Below are 18,904 nucleotides of genomic sequence, written 5' to 3'. Positions count from 1 at the left end.
CAAAGCCCTCTAAAGCCCATGGTGTTCTTTCCCCCTCAACCCCTCCAGCTGATCCTACAGTCATTGTTGTGTCCTGACAGACCTTCAATTGGAGCAGCCAGATGGTTTGGACATTGTAAACAGCCTTGCATAAGGGAACCTGCCTCCTCCTTCTACCCAGCCAGCCCAGGCCCATTTCCCTAAGACCTGGGTTTGGAGAGCTTTGATACTGGCCTCAGCCAAGGTTCAGGTCACCCTCTCTGTGTCTCCTACACTTGGCCACCCACCACCATGTGATCTTCTCAGTTCACATGCCAGGAGGGAGTTCTGTGGAACACATGGCTTAGCCACAGCTTCACGAACACAGCTGGTGCACCGTATCTTACTTACTCCTGCTTTCCAATGCTTTCTTTCATCTTCCCCCTCCCATCCTTCTTCTATTCTGCAAATTATAAGTAGGAACCTGCTATGTGCTGACCCTGTCAAAGCAGAGATCAAAAGGGACACATCCCTGACCTCATGGAAGGCATGGTCTGGCTAAAAAAAGCAAGCCATCACAGGCCAAGCTGCGGAGGCTATAGAGCAGGCTATGGGAGCATAGAGGACAGATGCTGCCACGGTGATGATGGAAGGCTTCCCGGAGGAAGTGACACAAAGCCTGAGCTCCCCATCCTTTACCATCCTTGGGTAAAGGATGGGGAGGATTTAGCCAGGCAAAGAAGACCTGAGTAGTGGGGACAGAAAAAGGGTTGAAGCAGAGAAAGAAACTTGCTCCCATTCATACACACTCATACACACTCACCTTCTCACTGCCTAGATGAGTAGGACTCAACCAGAGGTTTTAATATTTTTTAAAATTTCCTCACTAAAAACAATTTCTTTTATACTTTCAACTTTGCAAACATTTTAGGTTTTTAGAAGAGATGATCAAATCAACTTGGATCTTGTGATTCCATAAAATGTCAGCAACTAGTCTCATGAAAGAACAGGAATGGAGCCAAGATTCTCACACTACACCAGAAAGGAGATAAGGAGTCCAGATCCTAAACCCAGTGAAATAAACTTGGCCAGGCTATTTATTGTCAGTGAGTACACACACACACACACACACACACACACACACCCATCCCTATCTCATTTACGTTCTCAGGGGTACACTGTAGAGGTCAAGGGGAACTGCTAATGTACACTCTAACCAGAGCTTCCTTTTGTTTCTCAACATTTTATTTTGAAAAACTTCAAATAGAAAAGTTGAGAGAACTACACATGTATCTTCACCTAGATTTACCAGTTGTTAACATTTTATGACATTTATTTTGTCCTCTCTGCAGATGCACTAACCTTTTCTCCCCCCGAACTATCTGAGATAGTTGCTGACACCCAGACACTCTATCTCTAAATATTTCAGCATGTATCTCCCAAGAAAAAGGGCATTTTCTTACATAACCTCAATACTGTTTACATTGATGAAATAATACTCTCTCATACACCATCTGAATTCAAGTATCTCCAATCGTCTCCAAAGGCACTTTCTAGGATTTATGGTTTTGTTCATGCAGGTTCCAGTCAAGGATCTCTCACTGGATTTGGTAATCATAACTCTTTGGTCTCTTTTTCTAGAATAGTTCTCCATTTACATTAAAAAAAAATTTTTTTTTTTTGGTCTTTCATGACATCGTCAGTTTTGAAGATACCAGGCCTGTTTTCTTAAAGAATGACCCATAATCTGAATTTATCTGATGACCAACAAATGATTCCAAACAAATTCCCCAATTTTTCAGATTTATTTATTTATTTAGAGCATGTGCGTATGCATAGGGGGAGGGGCAGAGGGAGAGGGAGAGAATCTCAAGCAGACTCTGCACTGAGTGCTGAGTGTGGAGCCCAACATGAGACTTGATCTCACAACCCCGAGATCGTGACCCGAGCCAAAACCAAGAACTGGTCACCTAACTGAAGGAGCTACCCAAGAGCCCCCTCAAATTCCCCATTTGTCCCTTCCTCTCTCCAGGATCAGCCCTGCCAATTCCACTAAAAATGCTTAATGGACCTTGCGGCCTCAGAGCACTTGGAACTTTACAAATCCCAGAGGGGTTTAACTGATACTATTAAGCAACTAATATTTATTTAATATTGAAAGAATATTTTCAATATTTCTAAGCCTTAGGGGTGGAGGGGAGGAGTCAAATGTCATATGTACCCACCCAAAGGAAATTTTATAGCAATTTACTTTGATTTAGTATTAACAATGGCTTTTCAGGTTTTTTTTTTTTTTTCAAAGTGCTTCCACTCTTGCTATTTAAGAACTGAAACTTTGGGGGGCACCTGGGTGGCTCAGTGGGTTAAGCCTCTGCCTTCAGCTCAGGTCATGATCTCAGGGTCCTGGAATCGAGCCCTGCATCGGGCTTTCTGCTCAGCAGGGAGCCTGCTTCCCCCTCTCTCTCTGCCTGCCTCTCTGCCTACTTGTGACCTCTCTGTGTGTGTCAGATAAATAAATAAAATCTTAAAAAAAAAAAAAACTGAAACTTTGGGGTCAAGGGGCACCCAGCTGGTTCAGCTGTGGTAGAGCGGGCAACTCTTGATCTCTGGGTTGTAAGTTTGAGCCCCATGTTAGGTATAGAGATTACCTAAAAATAACAAAATCCTTAAAAAAAAAAAAGTTGACTTTGGAGTCAAGCTGATACGGGTTCAAATTCTGGATCTATCACTTACTGGCTGTGTTACTTGGAAAAGTAGCTTAACCTTCTTGAGTCTTGGTTTCCTTAAAGGGTATTATTTATGGTGTGAGGTGCTTAAACTAGTGTCTCGGTCCTAATAATTGCTTCTGTTAAGCTTCACAAGAACCTTCAAAAAAGGTGGAGCAAGAATGTTCCTCTCCATTTTATAGGTCAGGTAACTGAAGCTCAAAAGATACTGTGACTTATTGAAGGTCATGCAGCAAAGCATCCAAAGAGATAGAAATAGAACCGAAGTTGCTGACTCCCAAGAGCTGTCCTTTCCATTTCTCTTCAGGAAAGAGCATCTTCCTCATGGGATGTTGTGAGGATTAAATGACATGAGACGTGTCTGGTGCCATGCATTACGATGGTACAGATACTATGCTCAGTCAGTGTCAGTGACTGTTAGTATCATTATTTTTCATTTGTCACACTGCTGTGATTTTGTTCAAAGGCCCCCAAAGAAGTCTGGGAGTTAGGCTCATAATTACCTTGACTTCCACCAAGATGGGGTGGAGGATTGGAAAAACCTAAAATCCACTGAAGGTATTAAAGTTTCGCTTGGAAGGAAAGACAAAATATTCTGAGGCTGTGGGGCCATTGTTTGGAAAACACAAGAGAGGGTCTGTTTTCCTTGGGAAAGGGACACTAAATCATGAGTCATTCTTTAGGTTCTGTGTGGGTGACTTGAGGTTCCTGAGAAAACTTTTGTGTCACTCACTACTGTCGTGAGTGGACTGAAACACAAAAAGCCTGACCCAATTTTATTCTCCAAATCCCATGACCCATTCTGCCTAAGACATTCTAGGAACACATTGTCCATCCCCTTAAACAATGTGACCAAGAGACAGAGTGGCCATTGAAATTGGCCCTGACGCAGTTAGTAAAACACCGTTGGGCAGCCGGCCATGCCTTGGGGCACCTCAGTGACCAAACTGATCACAAGGCCCAGCTCCCACCATAATCATGCCAGCTGCAAGGGAAGAGGGCTTTCCTTCTGCCCTCAAAACAATAAGTAGCCATTCAGAAGCCCAACCAATGGGATTGTTCCATTCTTGGAACATGGCAAAGCCATCACATTATCCAGTGGCTGCAGGGCTGGCTCAGGCAAGGTCTTACAAAGAAGACTTCCCATAAGTTTGGTTTGCAGTAGAGCCCTCAGCTTGGCTGGTGCTATAGGGATGGCATGCCTGGAACCAAAATGTGGAGGTTTCATTTCACAACTCTGGATATGACTCATTTAGAGGACATCGTTCTTAATGTACTCTTGCTCCCCATTCACCTAACCAAAGCCCTGCCATGTTCTCTGCTTCCATGGGGTCAGTCATCTGTTCTGCCATGTAATCAACTGTGCACCTGGGAGGCACCTGGGAGACAGGTCAGGTGGAAAGAACGTGAGCCTGTGATGAGGCAGATCTGGTTTGCACACTTGGCTCTGACCTTACATAATAAAATAGGCAATACCAAGTATTCCTTGCTTATTATATGCCAGACACTCTTCTTAACGACCTACCTGTTTACCCATTTCTACTTTATAGGTGAAGACGCTGGCATTTAGAGATGTGAAGTAACTTGCCTGAAGCCTGGATTCAAACCTTGGTCCGTCTGTCAGTGAAGCCAGATCTACCATGTAAAATGGCCTCTGAGTGTGAACTCCCTTTGCTCTCAGCTTCCTCAGATAAAATGCATAGATGGGGCACCTGGGTGGCTGTGTGGGTTAAGCCTCTGCCTTCGGCTCAGGTCATGATCTCAGGGTCCTGGGATCGAGCCCCGCATGGGGCTCTCTGCTCAGCAGGGAGCCTGCTTCCCCCTCTCTCTCTGCCTGCCTCTCTGCCTACTTGTGATCTCTGTCAAATAAATAACTAAAATCCTTAAAGAAAATAAAACGCATAGACTACGTTACATTTTACCCATTGCTTGCATCTCAGATTATATATATACAAACATATACACAAATACATAGAACAAATACATATGCAAAGCACAACGTATACACGCAAAACAAACACATGCACCAGACAAAGATACCTATAAAGCAGCGGAGACTACCTGACACATAGCAGATGCTCCAGAAACGCTCTCTTCCCTGCTGTGCCGGCAGATTCTAGGAAGGAAGAATCTCTGACCTCAAGCCCAGATCTCACTGGGTGGTTCGGCTTTCTCAGCCTAGCTTCCGGAGCGTCTCCAAGTCTTCATTAAAACACCTCTCTCGGGCACCTGGGTGGCTCAGTGGGTTAAGCCGCTGCCTTCGGCTCAGGTCATGATCTCAGGGTCCTGGGATCGAGTCCCACGTCGGGCTCTCTGCTCAGCAGGGAGCCTGCTTCCCTTCCCTCTCTCTGCCTGCCTCTCTGCCTACTTGTGATCTCTCTCTGTCAAATAAATAAATAAAATCTTTAAAAAAAAAACAAAACACCTCTCTCAAGGCCACATCTCTTATGCCATAGAAGTAAGTCACACGGGACGCCAAGATTGGATGCTTCAGTCTTGGTCACAGAGGAAGAGAGTGCGAGAAGAGGGAAGCGAATCTAGCTATTCCGAAGGCTGGAAATTGGGCTATAATTTCTCCAGCCTGGCCTTTGATGTGTGTGCGCTAACATGTGCTCGTTACTTTAAGCTGTTCCATGTGGATCTATTTGTATACGCGTGTGTGTATATATGTGTATATACACATATCCAGAAGGAGATGTACTTCTATACGTGTGTATATATACACACATAATGATATCCTAAATAAGCCACCCGTCCCACTTTTTAAGTGTCTTACGAACACTAACCCGTGGAATAAGCAGTAATAGGCGAAATATAAACATTCTCGCATGTTGGCGGATAACCATGCTATACATTCCCCTCTAAGAACGGAGAGAGAGAAGAAAGGGAATAACACAATGGCAGAAAAATGCACTAATCAAATCCATAATCAACTTTGATGATGGAGCAAGGATTCTAATCAAAACACAATGGGGCAAAGTTGCAACAGGTTGTAAGCTTGGAGCTGCTCTCTCTTCCCAGGGGCCTCGCCTGCTCTTTCTTTTTAAACATCTGAAACACCCACAGAGGATTTCAATCACTTCTAATTACTTTTTTAAAGAAATGAGTTGCAAGTTGAACACCAGGCTCCTAAAAACAGGAAATATCAAAGTATTATATATATAATTTTTTTTTTCCCCTGCAGCTGCTTCTTAAAAATAAGCTAACCTCTCCTCAAATAGCTCACGCACATTCCTTATCTGAAGGTCGGCCGGCCAGGGTTTCTGAACGAACACAGAGCATGCCTCTAAAACAATTCTTTGCATATGGTCATAATTTATACACCACGTTAATGGAGCAGATGCTATAAATGTTCACTCTTGGGGGAAGGCCCAGGTATTCCAGCACAAGGAAGGGAATTCGGGAGGGGTGTGGGGCTGCAGAGCACAGGCCCCCCAGTGGGGGAACAGCCCAGCTGCAGGCTTGTGGGAGAGGTTCAAGGTGAGGGCTTGGGGAGTTGACAACGGGGTTGTAGCAAGAACTGTTTGCTGGCTACCTTAGGTCTTTTCACATTTGACGGACATGGAGAGACGGCTTGGGGGGAAAGGGCTGTCACTGGCTGAACAGAGTTGCTGCATAATGAAAGAAGCCATGAGAACCACCTCCCTTCCCCTGTAACTATCATGTTGAATATTCTGAACCCCAAGCTAATAACAATAATCACTGTCATTTTCCCAAGGCTCTGTTATGAACCAGGTCTTTTTTTTTTTTTAATTTTTATTTATTTATTCAACAGACAAAGATCATGACACGAGTAGGCAGAGAGGCAGAGAGAGAGGAGGAAGCAGGCTCCCTGCTGAGCAGAGAGCCCGATGTGGGGCTCGATCCCAGGACCCTGGGATCACGACCTGAGCCGAAGGCAGAGGCCCTAACCCACTGAGCCACCCAGGTGCCCCATGAACCAGGTCTTTATGGACACCATCTCTCAGCTTCTCCTAGGGAGCCTGTGTACGCAGAATTCTTATCCACCAGCCAGCAAGCGAAGCCAATCCTTCAACTGCAAGATGCTTTTGTTCTCACCACCTTTGAAAATGAAGATACTAGATACAGAGACAATTATCTGTTGCATGAAAGTGCAGCTTCCCTGTGGTGACATCATCTTTTGCTCTCTACCAAAGCATGGCCCTGCCCTCATCCTTCCCTCTCATGGACATCTCACCTCCTCTTCTCCCCACCCAGTCAGTCCTGCCCATCTCTGAAGCCCATCCTCCTCCAGGAGGCCCTCTGGATTTCTCCAGCCATTATGGCCCTTCCCTTCCTGCAGGCCCCAAGCATATCTTTCACCCCTCTCTGTACTGTGTCCTGTTGCCCTTGGTACCTCAGATATACCTCCCAACTAGACTATAAAATCCGCAAGGCCCAGGCCATGTCTTATTTACCCTGTGCACCTGCCAGGGTAAATGATGGAGGGAGGCCACTATGAAGGTTGGGAAGTTCACCAGCCCTGAAGCTAACTCATCCTGACTCTGTTCCATCACACCAAAGCAGGATGACCTAGGGCAAGTTGCTCTATCTTCCTGAGACTCACTCACCCTTCTAGCTCAATGGGTAGAACTGGGGTCTTACCAGGGCCTGCAAGTAAGCTGGAAGTCTCTATGGTTCTCTCTCTACAGCAGAGTGGTTAAGGGCATGGATTTCAGAAGCAGACTGTCCAAGTTCTAACTCTACTTCTGCTACTCACAAGCTTACTGACCCGGTTTTGCCTCAGGTTCCTCATGAGCAAAATGAGAATACGCCTACAATAACATAACATAGTAACACATATGTCATTGGATTGTCAGAAGAATCAAACGAGGCTTTTTATGTACTCGTCTTTTAGAACAATTCCTGGCATGTAAGAAATGATTATATTATTTGACTTGCCATTGTTATATTATTAATTTATCATTATTATGTTATTTAACTTGTCATTATTATATTATTTGTCATTATTATTATATTATTATTATAGAAAATTATTGTTATAGAATATGTCTTGTCTGTTTTTAAGCGGTACTGTGAGGATAAAATAATATTATATGTAAAGAGCCAGGCACTAAACAAGCAGCAGTGCACTTCCCTCTTCTTCAGGACATGCCAGGTACTGACAGATGCTCTGTAAATTCCGATTAATACCCTTCAAGAGCTAGAGAGATAAGCTATGCCTTTTCTCACTTAGAGCTTATTAGACCCAGGTTCAACATGCCTTATCTCTTGCTTTAGCAATATAAATAGCTAATTATATTAAGTATTCCTTATTTGCCAGACACCGGGCTAAGCACTTCACATGTTATTCTTCTGAATCCTTACAATTTGTATGGCTGTTTATGCCCATTTTTTTTAAAAGATTTTATTTATTTATTTATTTGACAGAGAGAGAGATCACAAGTAGGCAGAGAGGCAGGCAGAGAGAGAGGAAGGGAAGCAGGCTCCCTGCTGAGCAGAGAGCCCGACGTGGGACTCGATCCCAGGACCCTGAGATCATGACCTGAGCATGACCTAAGGCAGCAGCTTAACCCACTGAGCCACCCAGGTGCCCCCTGTTTATGCCCATTTTTACAGATGGAAACACTGAGGCCCAGAGAGGTTCATTAAATAGGTCACCCAGCTGGTACACGGCAAAGACAGGACACCACAGATACCTGCCTGACTTTAAAACCTCTGCTGGTGACCACTGCACAACCCAGTCTTCTGCCAAAAGCTCCCTGAATAAAAGGGGGAGTCAGAGGCCCCAAGATATCATCTGCCCTATAACTCATCATCTTCCAGTGATCAATACCAGGTTTTGAATTAGGGACTAGAGAAGTCAAACCAGACAAAGTCCTCAAGCCTGTAATAGGCTTTCCTGAATGGCAAGTGGGCACCATGCTAAACAGAGTGAAAGGAAGCCCTTTCCAAAGAAGGGAAAACCGCCTTTGCCAAGGTCACTTCAATGCCAAGGTGGGGCAGTGAGCACAAGGATCCGCCACCTGCTACAGAGAAGAGCCCTCAGGAAGCCCAAACATGGATAAGGAAAAGAGGAGGCTGATAAAAGTAGGATAGGCCATCAGGAAGTAGCCAATGTCCTTAGCAGTCAGTCCAAACCATCCTCATGATCAGCACACAAGGTCCCACTGAGGTCAAGGCAGGTGCAATGGCGGCATTCTGGGGATGGTGGGCCAAGAGTAAGAGAGGGAAGCTAAGTCGTGAGGGACCAGGACCCTGCCAGCCCCTCCAGGAACAGCTGGAAAACATTTTTTCAGAAAAGAGGGTGATGAATCACCTTTCCAGAACCTGCCCAGTGCAAGTCCTCCAACAATGTTTTTTTTTTTTTTTTTTTTTTTTTTTTTTTAAGAAAGAACAGGCAGGGGGCAGAGAGAAAGGGAGAGAGAATCTTTTTTTTTTTTTTTTTTTTTTTTTTTTTTAAATTTGATAGAGATCACAAGTAGTCAGAGAGGCAGGCAGGAGGGAGAGGAGGAAGCAGGTTCCCCGCTAAGCCGAGAGCCCGATGCGGGGCTCGATCCCAGGACACTGGGATCATGACCTGAGCCGAAGGCAGAGGCTCTAACCCACTGAGCCACCCAGGCGCCCCCCAACAATGTTTTTTAAATATAGGGTCGAATGGGCAAAGGCAGAGAGCTTCCTGGGCAGAAACAATCCCATGTCCACTTTCCCTCTCATTCCTCAGATCCTCCTCATCAGGCTGGAAGGGTGTGTGTCATATCCCAGAGTCACTGCTCTGACCTCCTACATACCACCCACCATACCTCATAAGCCCCACCTCCAAGGATGGATAGGAAAAACCTCACAAGAATGTACCCCTGAGCTCATTCTCATTTCAGAGCCCACTGGACCAATCCTGTGGCTAACAACAGAAAAAGAGAACAGAGAGCTAAACTTTAGCAGAGACAGGCCCCGGGAGCATAGGGGGAAATCTTGCCTTCCTCCCACACACCATCACTCAAACCTGTCAGCTTCCAAAAATGTTTAGCAAGTGCGGCAGCGAGGGGCATGCTTATCAGCCTGGTGTGGGAGCTTAATCTGCTCGAGGGCCTTCTCCAGCCCAGAGTTCCAAAAGTCTGCTTACGATTAGCTCCCAGCTCCAGTTCCTCCATCGGACAGGCTAGCAATGTGTTGAGTTCTAGCCTCTGATCAGAGAAAGCTCCAGGAGAAGGTGGAAACAGTGTCAGCAGAGAAGAAAGTGCCAAAAAGGTCAGCTGGTCTGTTGCCACTTCCCTGACACCAGCCCCAAACCACCTCCCCCTCTGGCTTCCCGCCTCTCCTGACTGGGACAGTCACATCCGTCAGGTCAGCCTGTCCCCAAAAGTCCCTGCTGACTGACTGCCAAGAAAATTGAGCATGCCCCTGCTCCCTCCTACCAGATGGGGGTGGGGGGTGGAAGGAGCAGGGAGGGCAGGAGGCCAAGAGAACCTGATTGGCCCTTGTGGATTTCCTTAAAAGAGACTGCCGACCAGGGCCTGTCACCCAGCCGAACTGGGTGATGCAGGCTTTGTCGGGAAAGGTAAAAGTCACCAATTCTCTTCAAGCCGCAACCATCCCCCATCCCCACACCGGGTCAGGCAGGCTACCAGCGCCAGGATCTACTACCCTGAAAGGAGGGGCTTAGCTTCGGGGGAGCCTTTTGGAGGCAGCCACCCCCCCACCCCTCCCCCACCCCCACCCCCACCGTAACCGCCAGCCAGGACGCTGGGAGTCTCCAGCTGCCCGCCTCAGCTGGTGCACTGGCAATACCATGGCAGTCCCAGCACCGTGCCTGGAATCCTTTCGCCCCAAGGGACAGGCAGGGGCAGGCCATCGTCCGGCCGAAAAGAGCAGGTTGATGGCAACCCCCAGACCCCTTTGCCTAGGTCTTGCTGCCAGGCCTGGGGGCGTCGAGCCCAAGAAGGCCTCAGACCATTCCTTGGCAGACAGAATCTCTGCAGACCGCCAGGCGCAGACAGCCAGCCCGCCAGCCGTTGCAGCAGACACTGCCTTCTTGAGGCCAAGCTCTCAACATGCAGGACCTGACATTTCCAGAGCTGCACGTTTTGGGTTTTTTGGTTTGTCTGTCTGTGTGTGTGTGTGTGTGTGTGTGTGTGTGTGTGTGTGTGTGTTTTGTTTGTTTGGTTGGTTGGTTGGTTGGTTTGTGTGTGTGTGAGCACGCCACCCGTGCCCCCAGAAGGGAGCTGCGGGAGTGCCCACACCCCGGTCTCTCAGAGCTCCTTAAGGCAAACCATCCGCACCCGGCCACACCCACCGGCCAGCCCACTCCCCCGCGCGCATCCCCAGATCTGCCAGCCTAAGTGGAATGGCTCCCTTCTCCGCCCACCGGGCAGCCCTTTCCCCCGTCCAGCCAAGCCACCTTACTCCCAAGAACTATTCACCTCGCCCCCCCGCCAACAGCGCCCCGGGTCACAGCACCTCTCACCTGGGTATCGAACCCGTTTTCCACCGAGCCGCTCTTCCGCAGCGGGAGCCCATCCCCCGCCGGCTCCTGCAGCCCCTGGGATTTCAGGGGGATCTGGCTGGGGTAGGCAGTCTTGCTCACCTCCACCTTGCTTCCCAACTTGAGGTAGCAAGGCTGGGGACCGGTCCGGGCTGGGGGCACGTGCAGGATGGGCGCGGCGCTGTGCACGGGTTTGGGCAGTCCCGACTTCATTTTGGAGGCGACCAGGATGGCCGGCATCTTCTCCCGGGGCTTCGGCTTTCCCAGCACGTCCCTGGCAGCGGCGGCGGAGGCAACCGCTAAAGGCAGCGCGGGTAGCAGAGCAGGCGCCGGGCCTCGGCCCGCGAGGCGCCCACCACCAGCGGAGGGAAAAAAAAAATATCCCCGGGTCGGGGAGTTAGCAGCAAACCCGCAAGCGCGCCTGCGGGATGGAGCAGAGGACTGGTCGCGGCGCTCAGCGGGTCCCACCTGGACGGGTGCTGCAGCCGGGTTTCACGCCGCTCCTGGGCCGCCTGTTCAAGGGGTCTGGGCGTTCAGGGGCTGTTCCCTCTTGCGATTCTCCTCCTGGGAAGCCGAGGCTTGGACGCCCATATTAACTTGTCACTGCATCTCCGAAGTGAGGAGGCCCCTTTGGAAGAGGAACGGCGGGGACGGGCGCCTCCCGGTCCAGGAGGCTGCGGGTGTCAGCGGCCGAGGGTAGGAGCGAGCAGCGGTGGGAGGGAAGGAGGAAGCCGAGGAGGAAGGAGAAGGAGGACGCACGGAGCCCAAGATGCCTCCACCAAGAGGCAGCTGCTGCCCCGATCTCGAGCACCGCAGTGTCACCCGCGACGCAGAGGCGCGGCGACAGCCCCCGAAAGGTCTCTCTAGGCGTGACAGTCACCGCTCGGTAGAAGTCCCCCGGACGGATAGCACCTTAGCGCCAGCAGGTCTGCACATGCTCCGTAAGCTAAAGCGCAGCAAGGCTGTGGCCGTGGGGCTCGGGCACCCGGACGCGCGGCTGGCCGGCTGGGCAGGGCTGCGCTCGCGAGCGGCGGCCCGGTTCCCCGGGAAGGCTGCGCTGGCTGCGGGGCTCGGAGCAGGGGAGGACAGGCTGCGGCCGGCGCGGCTGCGGCGCGCGCTGACAGCCCGGGCCGCCCCGGCGCGCCCATTGGCCGGTGAAGGGCCAATCAGCGCCTGCAGTCCTCTCTGCAAAGGGGGCGTGGCCTCAACTCCCGGGCCGCGGTCGAAACTCTGGGGCCGCGCCGGCCGCCAAGTACAAAGCAGGCTGGTGGCCGTTCTGCGGCACTGCTCCTGCTGCGCGCTTCCCAGCGGGCCGATACTCCCGCGTCCCAGAAACCTTCTTTTGAAAAATGCCCTTTCGAATGCAAAGGCCCGCCTCGGGGCCCCGCGGGCAAGACTCGGGGGGAAGTTTGTTTCCTTTTTTCAAATTGTTCTGGTCACCTTAACGGTTTGAATCTTCCGGAATCGCGCCCGCCGCGCGGCGGCCCCCTGTCTGGACTGGGCAGGGCTGGCTGTTCCTCGTCTCCCGCGCTAAGGACTCGCCAGCCATTTCTCCTCTTTTCTGCCTGCACTTCCAGGCGGGCCGGGGGCCTCCCAAGAGCTTCCTCTCCAGCTTTCAAAGGCTGCTCTTTTCATTTAACTGTTTGAAGTATTTATAGGCAAATACAGGACCCAGGGAAGACTCCCACCCCGAGTCTGCTCCCGCTCGCAACCTATCACAGACTCTGTCATTAGGGTGGCCGGAGGAAGCCAGGAGAGGCTCCATGACCCCGGCTGTCTCAGGCTAACCCTTGCTTCGTTTCTTGTAGGAGCCCCTCCCTGTCCGCGCTTTGGACGCACTGGCCCCACAGGTTCCTCGACTTGAACGCGTCTGAGGATTTCTGTCTTCTCAGTTGCTCTTTGGGTTCCTCCCTGACGTACAGTATATGAGGATTGGAAAGCAGGATCCAGACAGGCCCAAACCCTCGCAGTTCGTGGACTAGCATCCCCACCCCGGAGCATTGCCTGGATTTAAACTTGGCGAGTTCTTTCATCAGATATGCACCCTTACAAAGCTTTGGGTTTCACTTGGAGTAAAGGAGGACGTTTGACTACATTTATATCATGCGAGGTTGTTTGGATTAAATGAGAGAGCACATGTCAGTTAAGCATAAGTACCTGTCAGGGTAAGGGGTCAATAGAAGTTAGGCATTATTATCCCCTTTCCTAAATTACTGCTTTCCACCATCCCAGTCATCTCTGCTTACAATCTGTTTGTCTTTTTTCTTCGTCTCTAAGATAACAGGTTTTCCCTGTATGTCCACCCTGTAGCGTGATTTACAATACTGAAAGCATTGATTTATCATTACCCAGACCAAAGGAAAACTGAAAGTTTTAAAACAACCTCTGAAAGCAGCATTAACAAATGAGAAGGTGCCTTCTTACACTGGCCTGCTCCCTGGGCCACCTTATCTTCCACCCACTCTAAACAGCGATTCTAGCTAGGTTGAAATAGCTACCCAGGTATTCTCCCTCTCTCTGAAATTAAATCATATGTGGTCTGTGCCACTTACTTAGTACTCAGCCCTTTGCCATCTAATGTCACCATGTTATTTAGCATTTCATGTTTATTCTCTTCGCAGAGAGTAAGCCCCATTAGGAGCTGCGGTTTTTAACCTTCATGTGAGTCTCTTGGCAACAAATATAATGCTGTGGACAGAACGGCTACCCAGATCGTTACTGCATACATGAGTGAATGAGGATAGCACCAATCCTCCAGGAGGAGAGCCTTTTAGACTCAAGTACATAGTGTCATAAGAAATGTTATACTAGATTAAACCTTAGGATTCTCTTACCCAGAACTCTGGTTCATTCAGATGTACAGAGAGTTATGGGAAGATACTTGCAGTCTTCAACTTTAAAGTTCACAGAGATACCCCAAAGTATGGTTCCCAGACCAGTAGCAGCAGCAGAAGGAGGACACTTGTTTGGAAATCCCACCCAGACCAATTCATCCAAAACCTCCGGAGGTGGGGTCCCGCAATCTAGGTTCAACAAGCCCTTAAGTCAGTGATGGTGATGCATGAAGCTTCAGGGCTTCTACCCTAAGGAATATATCCTACACTCAGTGCTCTTCCAGGGTGCCCTAAACCTTTTTGAATGTAGGAATTACTGGCGATCTTGCTAAAATACAGTTTTGGTTCAACAGGTCTGGAAGAAGGCTGAGATTCTGCTTTCAGGATAAGCGCTCACGTGATGCCCATGCTGGTGGTCTGGAGATCACACTTTGAGTAGTGAGGCTAAACCATAGGTAACAAAGGGTTTCATCTCAAGGGTCATCTGTAGTTAATTGACTTTCTGTCACACTGTGCATCTATCTAATTTACTTAGAAAGAGCAGCCTAATCAATTCATAATATCTGTCATGGGTGCAGAATAGAAATAGTATAGACATGCTAAGTATTTGCCATCTTTGATCTGCTATCTTTGCTCTCCTGTTTAAATTATATTTGTTGCCCAGGTCGTTTTGGGGGTTCTTAGACCCTCAACTATGTGCTCATATGAAAAACGGTGACTTTTTTTTTTTTTTTTTTTTGGAACCTCTTCTTAATCCTCTAGGATTTGGTAAACATATGAGCATTCACCTTCACCCTTTCTGACGTTTATAACTAAAGACTGCTAATTTGTCATCTTTCCTGATGAAAGATGAGTGAATCTTTTAGTCTATTTCCAATTTCTTTTCCTGCCTCCTCATCCTTTAATAATGTTATTTGCTCTTTCCAGGAACATTTTTTAATCTTCCTTTATATATTTCCTATTAACCCTCATTTTCCTTATTTAAAGCAAAACAACTTATCTTCATAACCAGACAAGGGGGAGGGGGAGAGCTATTTTTTCCTGGGGCAAAAGAGGTAATTGCAAGATTCCTCCTTAAATAAGATCATCTCAAATTATAAAAATGCCTTATAAAGTTACTCCTTCCATATGTATGCTGTTAACATGAAAGAAGTCATTTTAAATCAATGTTTGGCAAGCTTTGGTAGCTAAAGAAGTCACTGGTTCAGAGAATGCCAAACTGCTTTGTAAAGAACAAACTACCCAGGTTTAAAAACAACAACAACAAAAAATTGTTTTATTTGATCCACTATGGACAGCCCACCACTTAAAATCTCAACATTGATAGCCCTTCTTTCTCCTTCTTTTGTCTAACTCTAAACTTCCAACTCACCCACATGTCAGTGATGGGCCAATTTGAAACTTACCCCTGAAGCTCTCAGGATCACTGAATCATCCTGAGTTCAGACAGTTCCCTGGTTCTAAGCCATCTTCACATCAAGATGGGACAGCTGCATTGCTTTCTGATTCTCAACGCCAGCCACTGGTGATTAGTTGAGTGTGAATGGGGCTTCAGAGCTGACCTGCAAGTGACCAGCCCCATCAACCCATCCTTCATCTGAGTGAAAGACCCCTCGCTGTGCTTGACCTCCCAAGAAGACAGTCCTGCAAAGAACCTGAAACATTGAAACCCCCAGCTTATAAAAAAAAAAAAAAAAGAAAAGAAAGAAAAAAAAAAAAGAAAGGATTTTTTTTTTTCTTAATTTGACACAGAGAGAGGGATCACAAGTAGGCAGAGGGGCAGACAGAGAGAGAGAGGGGAAAGCAGGCTTCCTGCATCAGGCTTCCTGCTGAGCAGAGAGCCTGATGCGGGGCTCGATCCCAGGACCCTGAGATCTTGACCTGAGCCAAAGGCAGAGGCTTAACCCACTGAGCCACCCAGGTGCCCCAAAAAGGAAGGAGCTTAAGAAAAAGTCAGCAGTTTCTTGGAAACCCTTGACTAGAAACGATGAAGGGAAATGTTGCTAGTCTCTGAAATAATATAAAACATTCACGAGTTTCTTTGGGAGTCAATAAAATCACACTAACTTATTTTCAAAAATACACTTTTCCTTAATTTTCTGTGACATGGTTTGGCAACTTACGACACATATCTCAGAGAGGGCACAAATGCCCACATTTCGGTAACAGCTGAATCGAGAGCCTACCCATCTCAGACTGCAGAGAAGCCAGGGCATGAACCTTAGCATGGCTCTTTAGAAGGACGGCTCACCCTGCCCCTCACTCACTTCGAACCTGCCTTCTTCCAGATGGCTCTGTTTGCAAGTCAGTATGCACAAAGACGATCTACGGGAGACAGGGTTCTCCCACCTGCAGATGCTGGAACATGAGGAGCATGTGTGAGTGTGTGTGCCTATGTGCACACTCGTATCACTCGCATAGGGAGTGGCTCAATCATTAATTCAGTGAAGAAATTGTTGAGAGCCCCTTATGTGCCAGGCTTTGGGCATTATGACAGAGAGTAATTAAGAAGAAATTCTTGTTCCCTGCTCTCAAGGTTCAAAGAATGATGCACCTGCTGCTTTCCACCTAGAGGATCACCCTTTTTCACAACAACAAACTGGAAGAAGTCACAATCTAGGAAGGGAAGCACACAGGGAAATAAACAGCACGTAGTAAAACAAATAATCTAATAGAAGCAACACGGAATATAGTGCAATAAATGAGGTACTAAGGAGAATCAACTACCCATGAGGTTAGCAGCTACTTTGATTAATGAAACTTTCTTTTTTCCCAATGAATTACATTGTTCTTATTAAGGGTGGTGAAAACAAAATATACGCAGCCAATTCCTCACAATTTGTTACTTCTTACACTTAAAAATAAATTTTCTGTTAGAAAAATAATAAACGATATTGATCTACCCTGAAGAATTTCAGATAAGTTTCATATTAAAAAGCCATTGATTATGGAATTGGGGAGGGCATGTGCTATGGTGAGTGCTGTGAAATGTGTAAGCGTGATGATTTACAGACCTGTACCCCTGAAGCAAATAATACATTATATGTTAATTTTAAAAGTCATTGATCTGTAATAATGGATTTTTTTTTTTCCCTGTAGCTGTAATGAAACTTTCTAACCAACAGAAAACCGAAAGGTAATGGACAAAAATCCCCTTTCCACTGTTAGTTTTGAAACTCCAGGAGAGGGTTCCCTGGGTGGTTCAGTCAGTTAAGTGCCTGTCTTTGGCTCTGATCATGATCTCAGGGTCCTGGGATCGAACCCCACATAGGGCCCCACATAGAGCTCCCGACTTGGGGGGGGGGTGCTGCTTCTCCCAATCCCTCTGCTCCTCCCCTGCTCCTGCTCTCTCTCGCTCACTCTCTCTCATAAATAAAGAAATTGTATCTATTTTTTTAAGATTTTGTTCATTTATTTGTCAGAGAAAGAGAGAGAGATAGAGAAGGAACACAAGCAGGGGAGCTGCAGGCAGAGGGAGAAGCAGGCTCCCTGCTGAGCAAGAAGCCCAATGTGGGGCTCTATCCCATGACCCTGGGATCATGACTGGAGCCGAAGACAGATACTTAACCGACTAAGCCAGCCAGGTGTCCCAATAAATAAAATCTTAAAAAGAAAAGAAGCTCTAAGAGATATGGGTCCATTCTCCCATCTGTGTATGTGAAGTCTAGAAATGATTCTTTTGTTGACATCTTGCCTCATTCCATATCCAACAAAATGAATAAATATTAATAAGAATAAATGTGACAGAGGAAAAACATTCTTTTTTTTTTTTTTTTAAAGATTTTATTTACTTGTCAGAGAGAGAGGGAGAGAGAGCGAGCACAGGCAGACAGAATGGCAGGCAGAGGCAGAGGGAGAAGCAGGCTCCCCGCTGAGCAAGGAGCCCGATGCGGGACTCGATCCCAGGACGCTGGGATCATGACCTGAGCCGAAGGCAGCTGCCCAACCAACTGAGCCACCCAGGCGTCCCAGGAAAAACATTCTTATTTAAAACTTAGGCTGTGGGGTGCTTGGGTGGCTCAGTTGGTTAAGCAGCTGCCTTCAGCTCAGGTCATGATCCCAAGGTCTTGGGATCAAGGTCCCCCCCCCAACTAGGCTCACTGCTCAGCAGGGAGCCTGCTTCCCCCCATCTCTCTACCTGCCACTCTGCCTACTTGTGCTCTCTCTCTCTCTCTCTGTCAAATTATTACATAATTTATATATAATTATATAAAATTTATATAAAACAATATTATTTTATTTATATAAAATAATATTAAATTATAAATATTAAATATAAAAATATTAAAAATAAAAATAAAATAAAATATGAACTGTGATTGCTTTTACCTTCAGCAGTTTGGAGGCGAGTACGTGAATAAACCCTAACAGTGGGAATATAAATCGCACATCAGGCAATATGATTAATAAGCAAGTCTGAAACCCCAAAATCAACCAGTTCAGGGCTACTCAAGAACGAGCCTGTGAGTATGTGGTCTAAGAGATAACATTAGGGATCATTTGGAAAATCCAAAAGCCAGCCCAGAGTCCAGGAGTCAAGCTATATGGTTGTCCATGACAAGTGAGAGATTCGGGTTCCTAGAAGAGGTTTCGTGTGAAGGACCCTCCAAAACACAGTAGCCAGAGCGCTGTGAAGAGACCCCTGACAAGAACAGAAAGAGCAGAGCAGAGCGGCATAGGAAAACCCTTTCCTTTCCGCAAAATAGCAATAAGGCCCACTGTGTTACTAAAAGCTTGAGTGCTGAGAGTTTTCTTTTGATGGGGGAAAATTATTTTTAAAAAGAGCTGAGTTTTGAATCTGGGCTCTTTTTGAAGCAGAAGAAAGAGAATAAGGGAAAGAGTGAGAAGCAGAAATTCCGAGTCAGGAATACCATGAGAATGAAAACTGCCTCCCTGCCCATCTTTACCCAGCATCCCAACTCAGTGATTTGCAAAACTCTGGG

General features: G+C 47.4%; 1 protein-coding gene across 11 annotated transcripts in view; it reads right to left on the bottom strand.

Moving 5' to 3' along the window:
* Positions 1-12,202, bottom strand: part of NAV2 (neuron navigator 2) — a 398,868-nt gene extending 386,666 nt beyond the window's left edge. For all 11 annotated transcript variants that reach the window (XM_047690357.1, XM_047690360.1, XM_047690361.1 and 8 more), the window contains exon 1: positions 11,110-12,202. In XM_047690357.1, the coding sequence (XP_047546313.1) occupies positions 11,110-11,367 (258 nt within the window). In that variant the 5' untranslated portion in view covers positions 11,368-12,202. The remainder of the gene's footprint in view (positions 1-11,109) is intronic.
* Positions 12,203-18,904: the final 6,702 nt, after the last annotated feature.

This window comes from Lutra lutra, chromosome 10 (genome assembly GCF_902655055.1).
Source record: "Lutra lutra chromosome 10, mLutLut1.2, whole genome shotgun sequence".
NCBI classification, from domain to species: domain Eukaryota; kingdom Metazoa; phylum Chordata; class Mammalia; order Carnivora; family Mustelidae; genus Lutra; species Lutra lutra.
The sequence above is the reverse complement of the archived record's forward strand: the minus strand, read 5'-3'. Positions and strand labels throughout refer to the sequence as shown.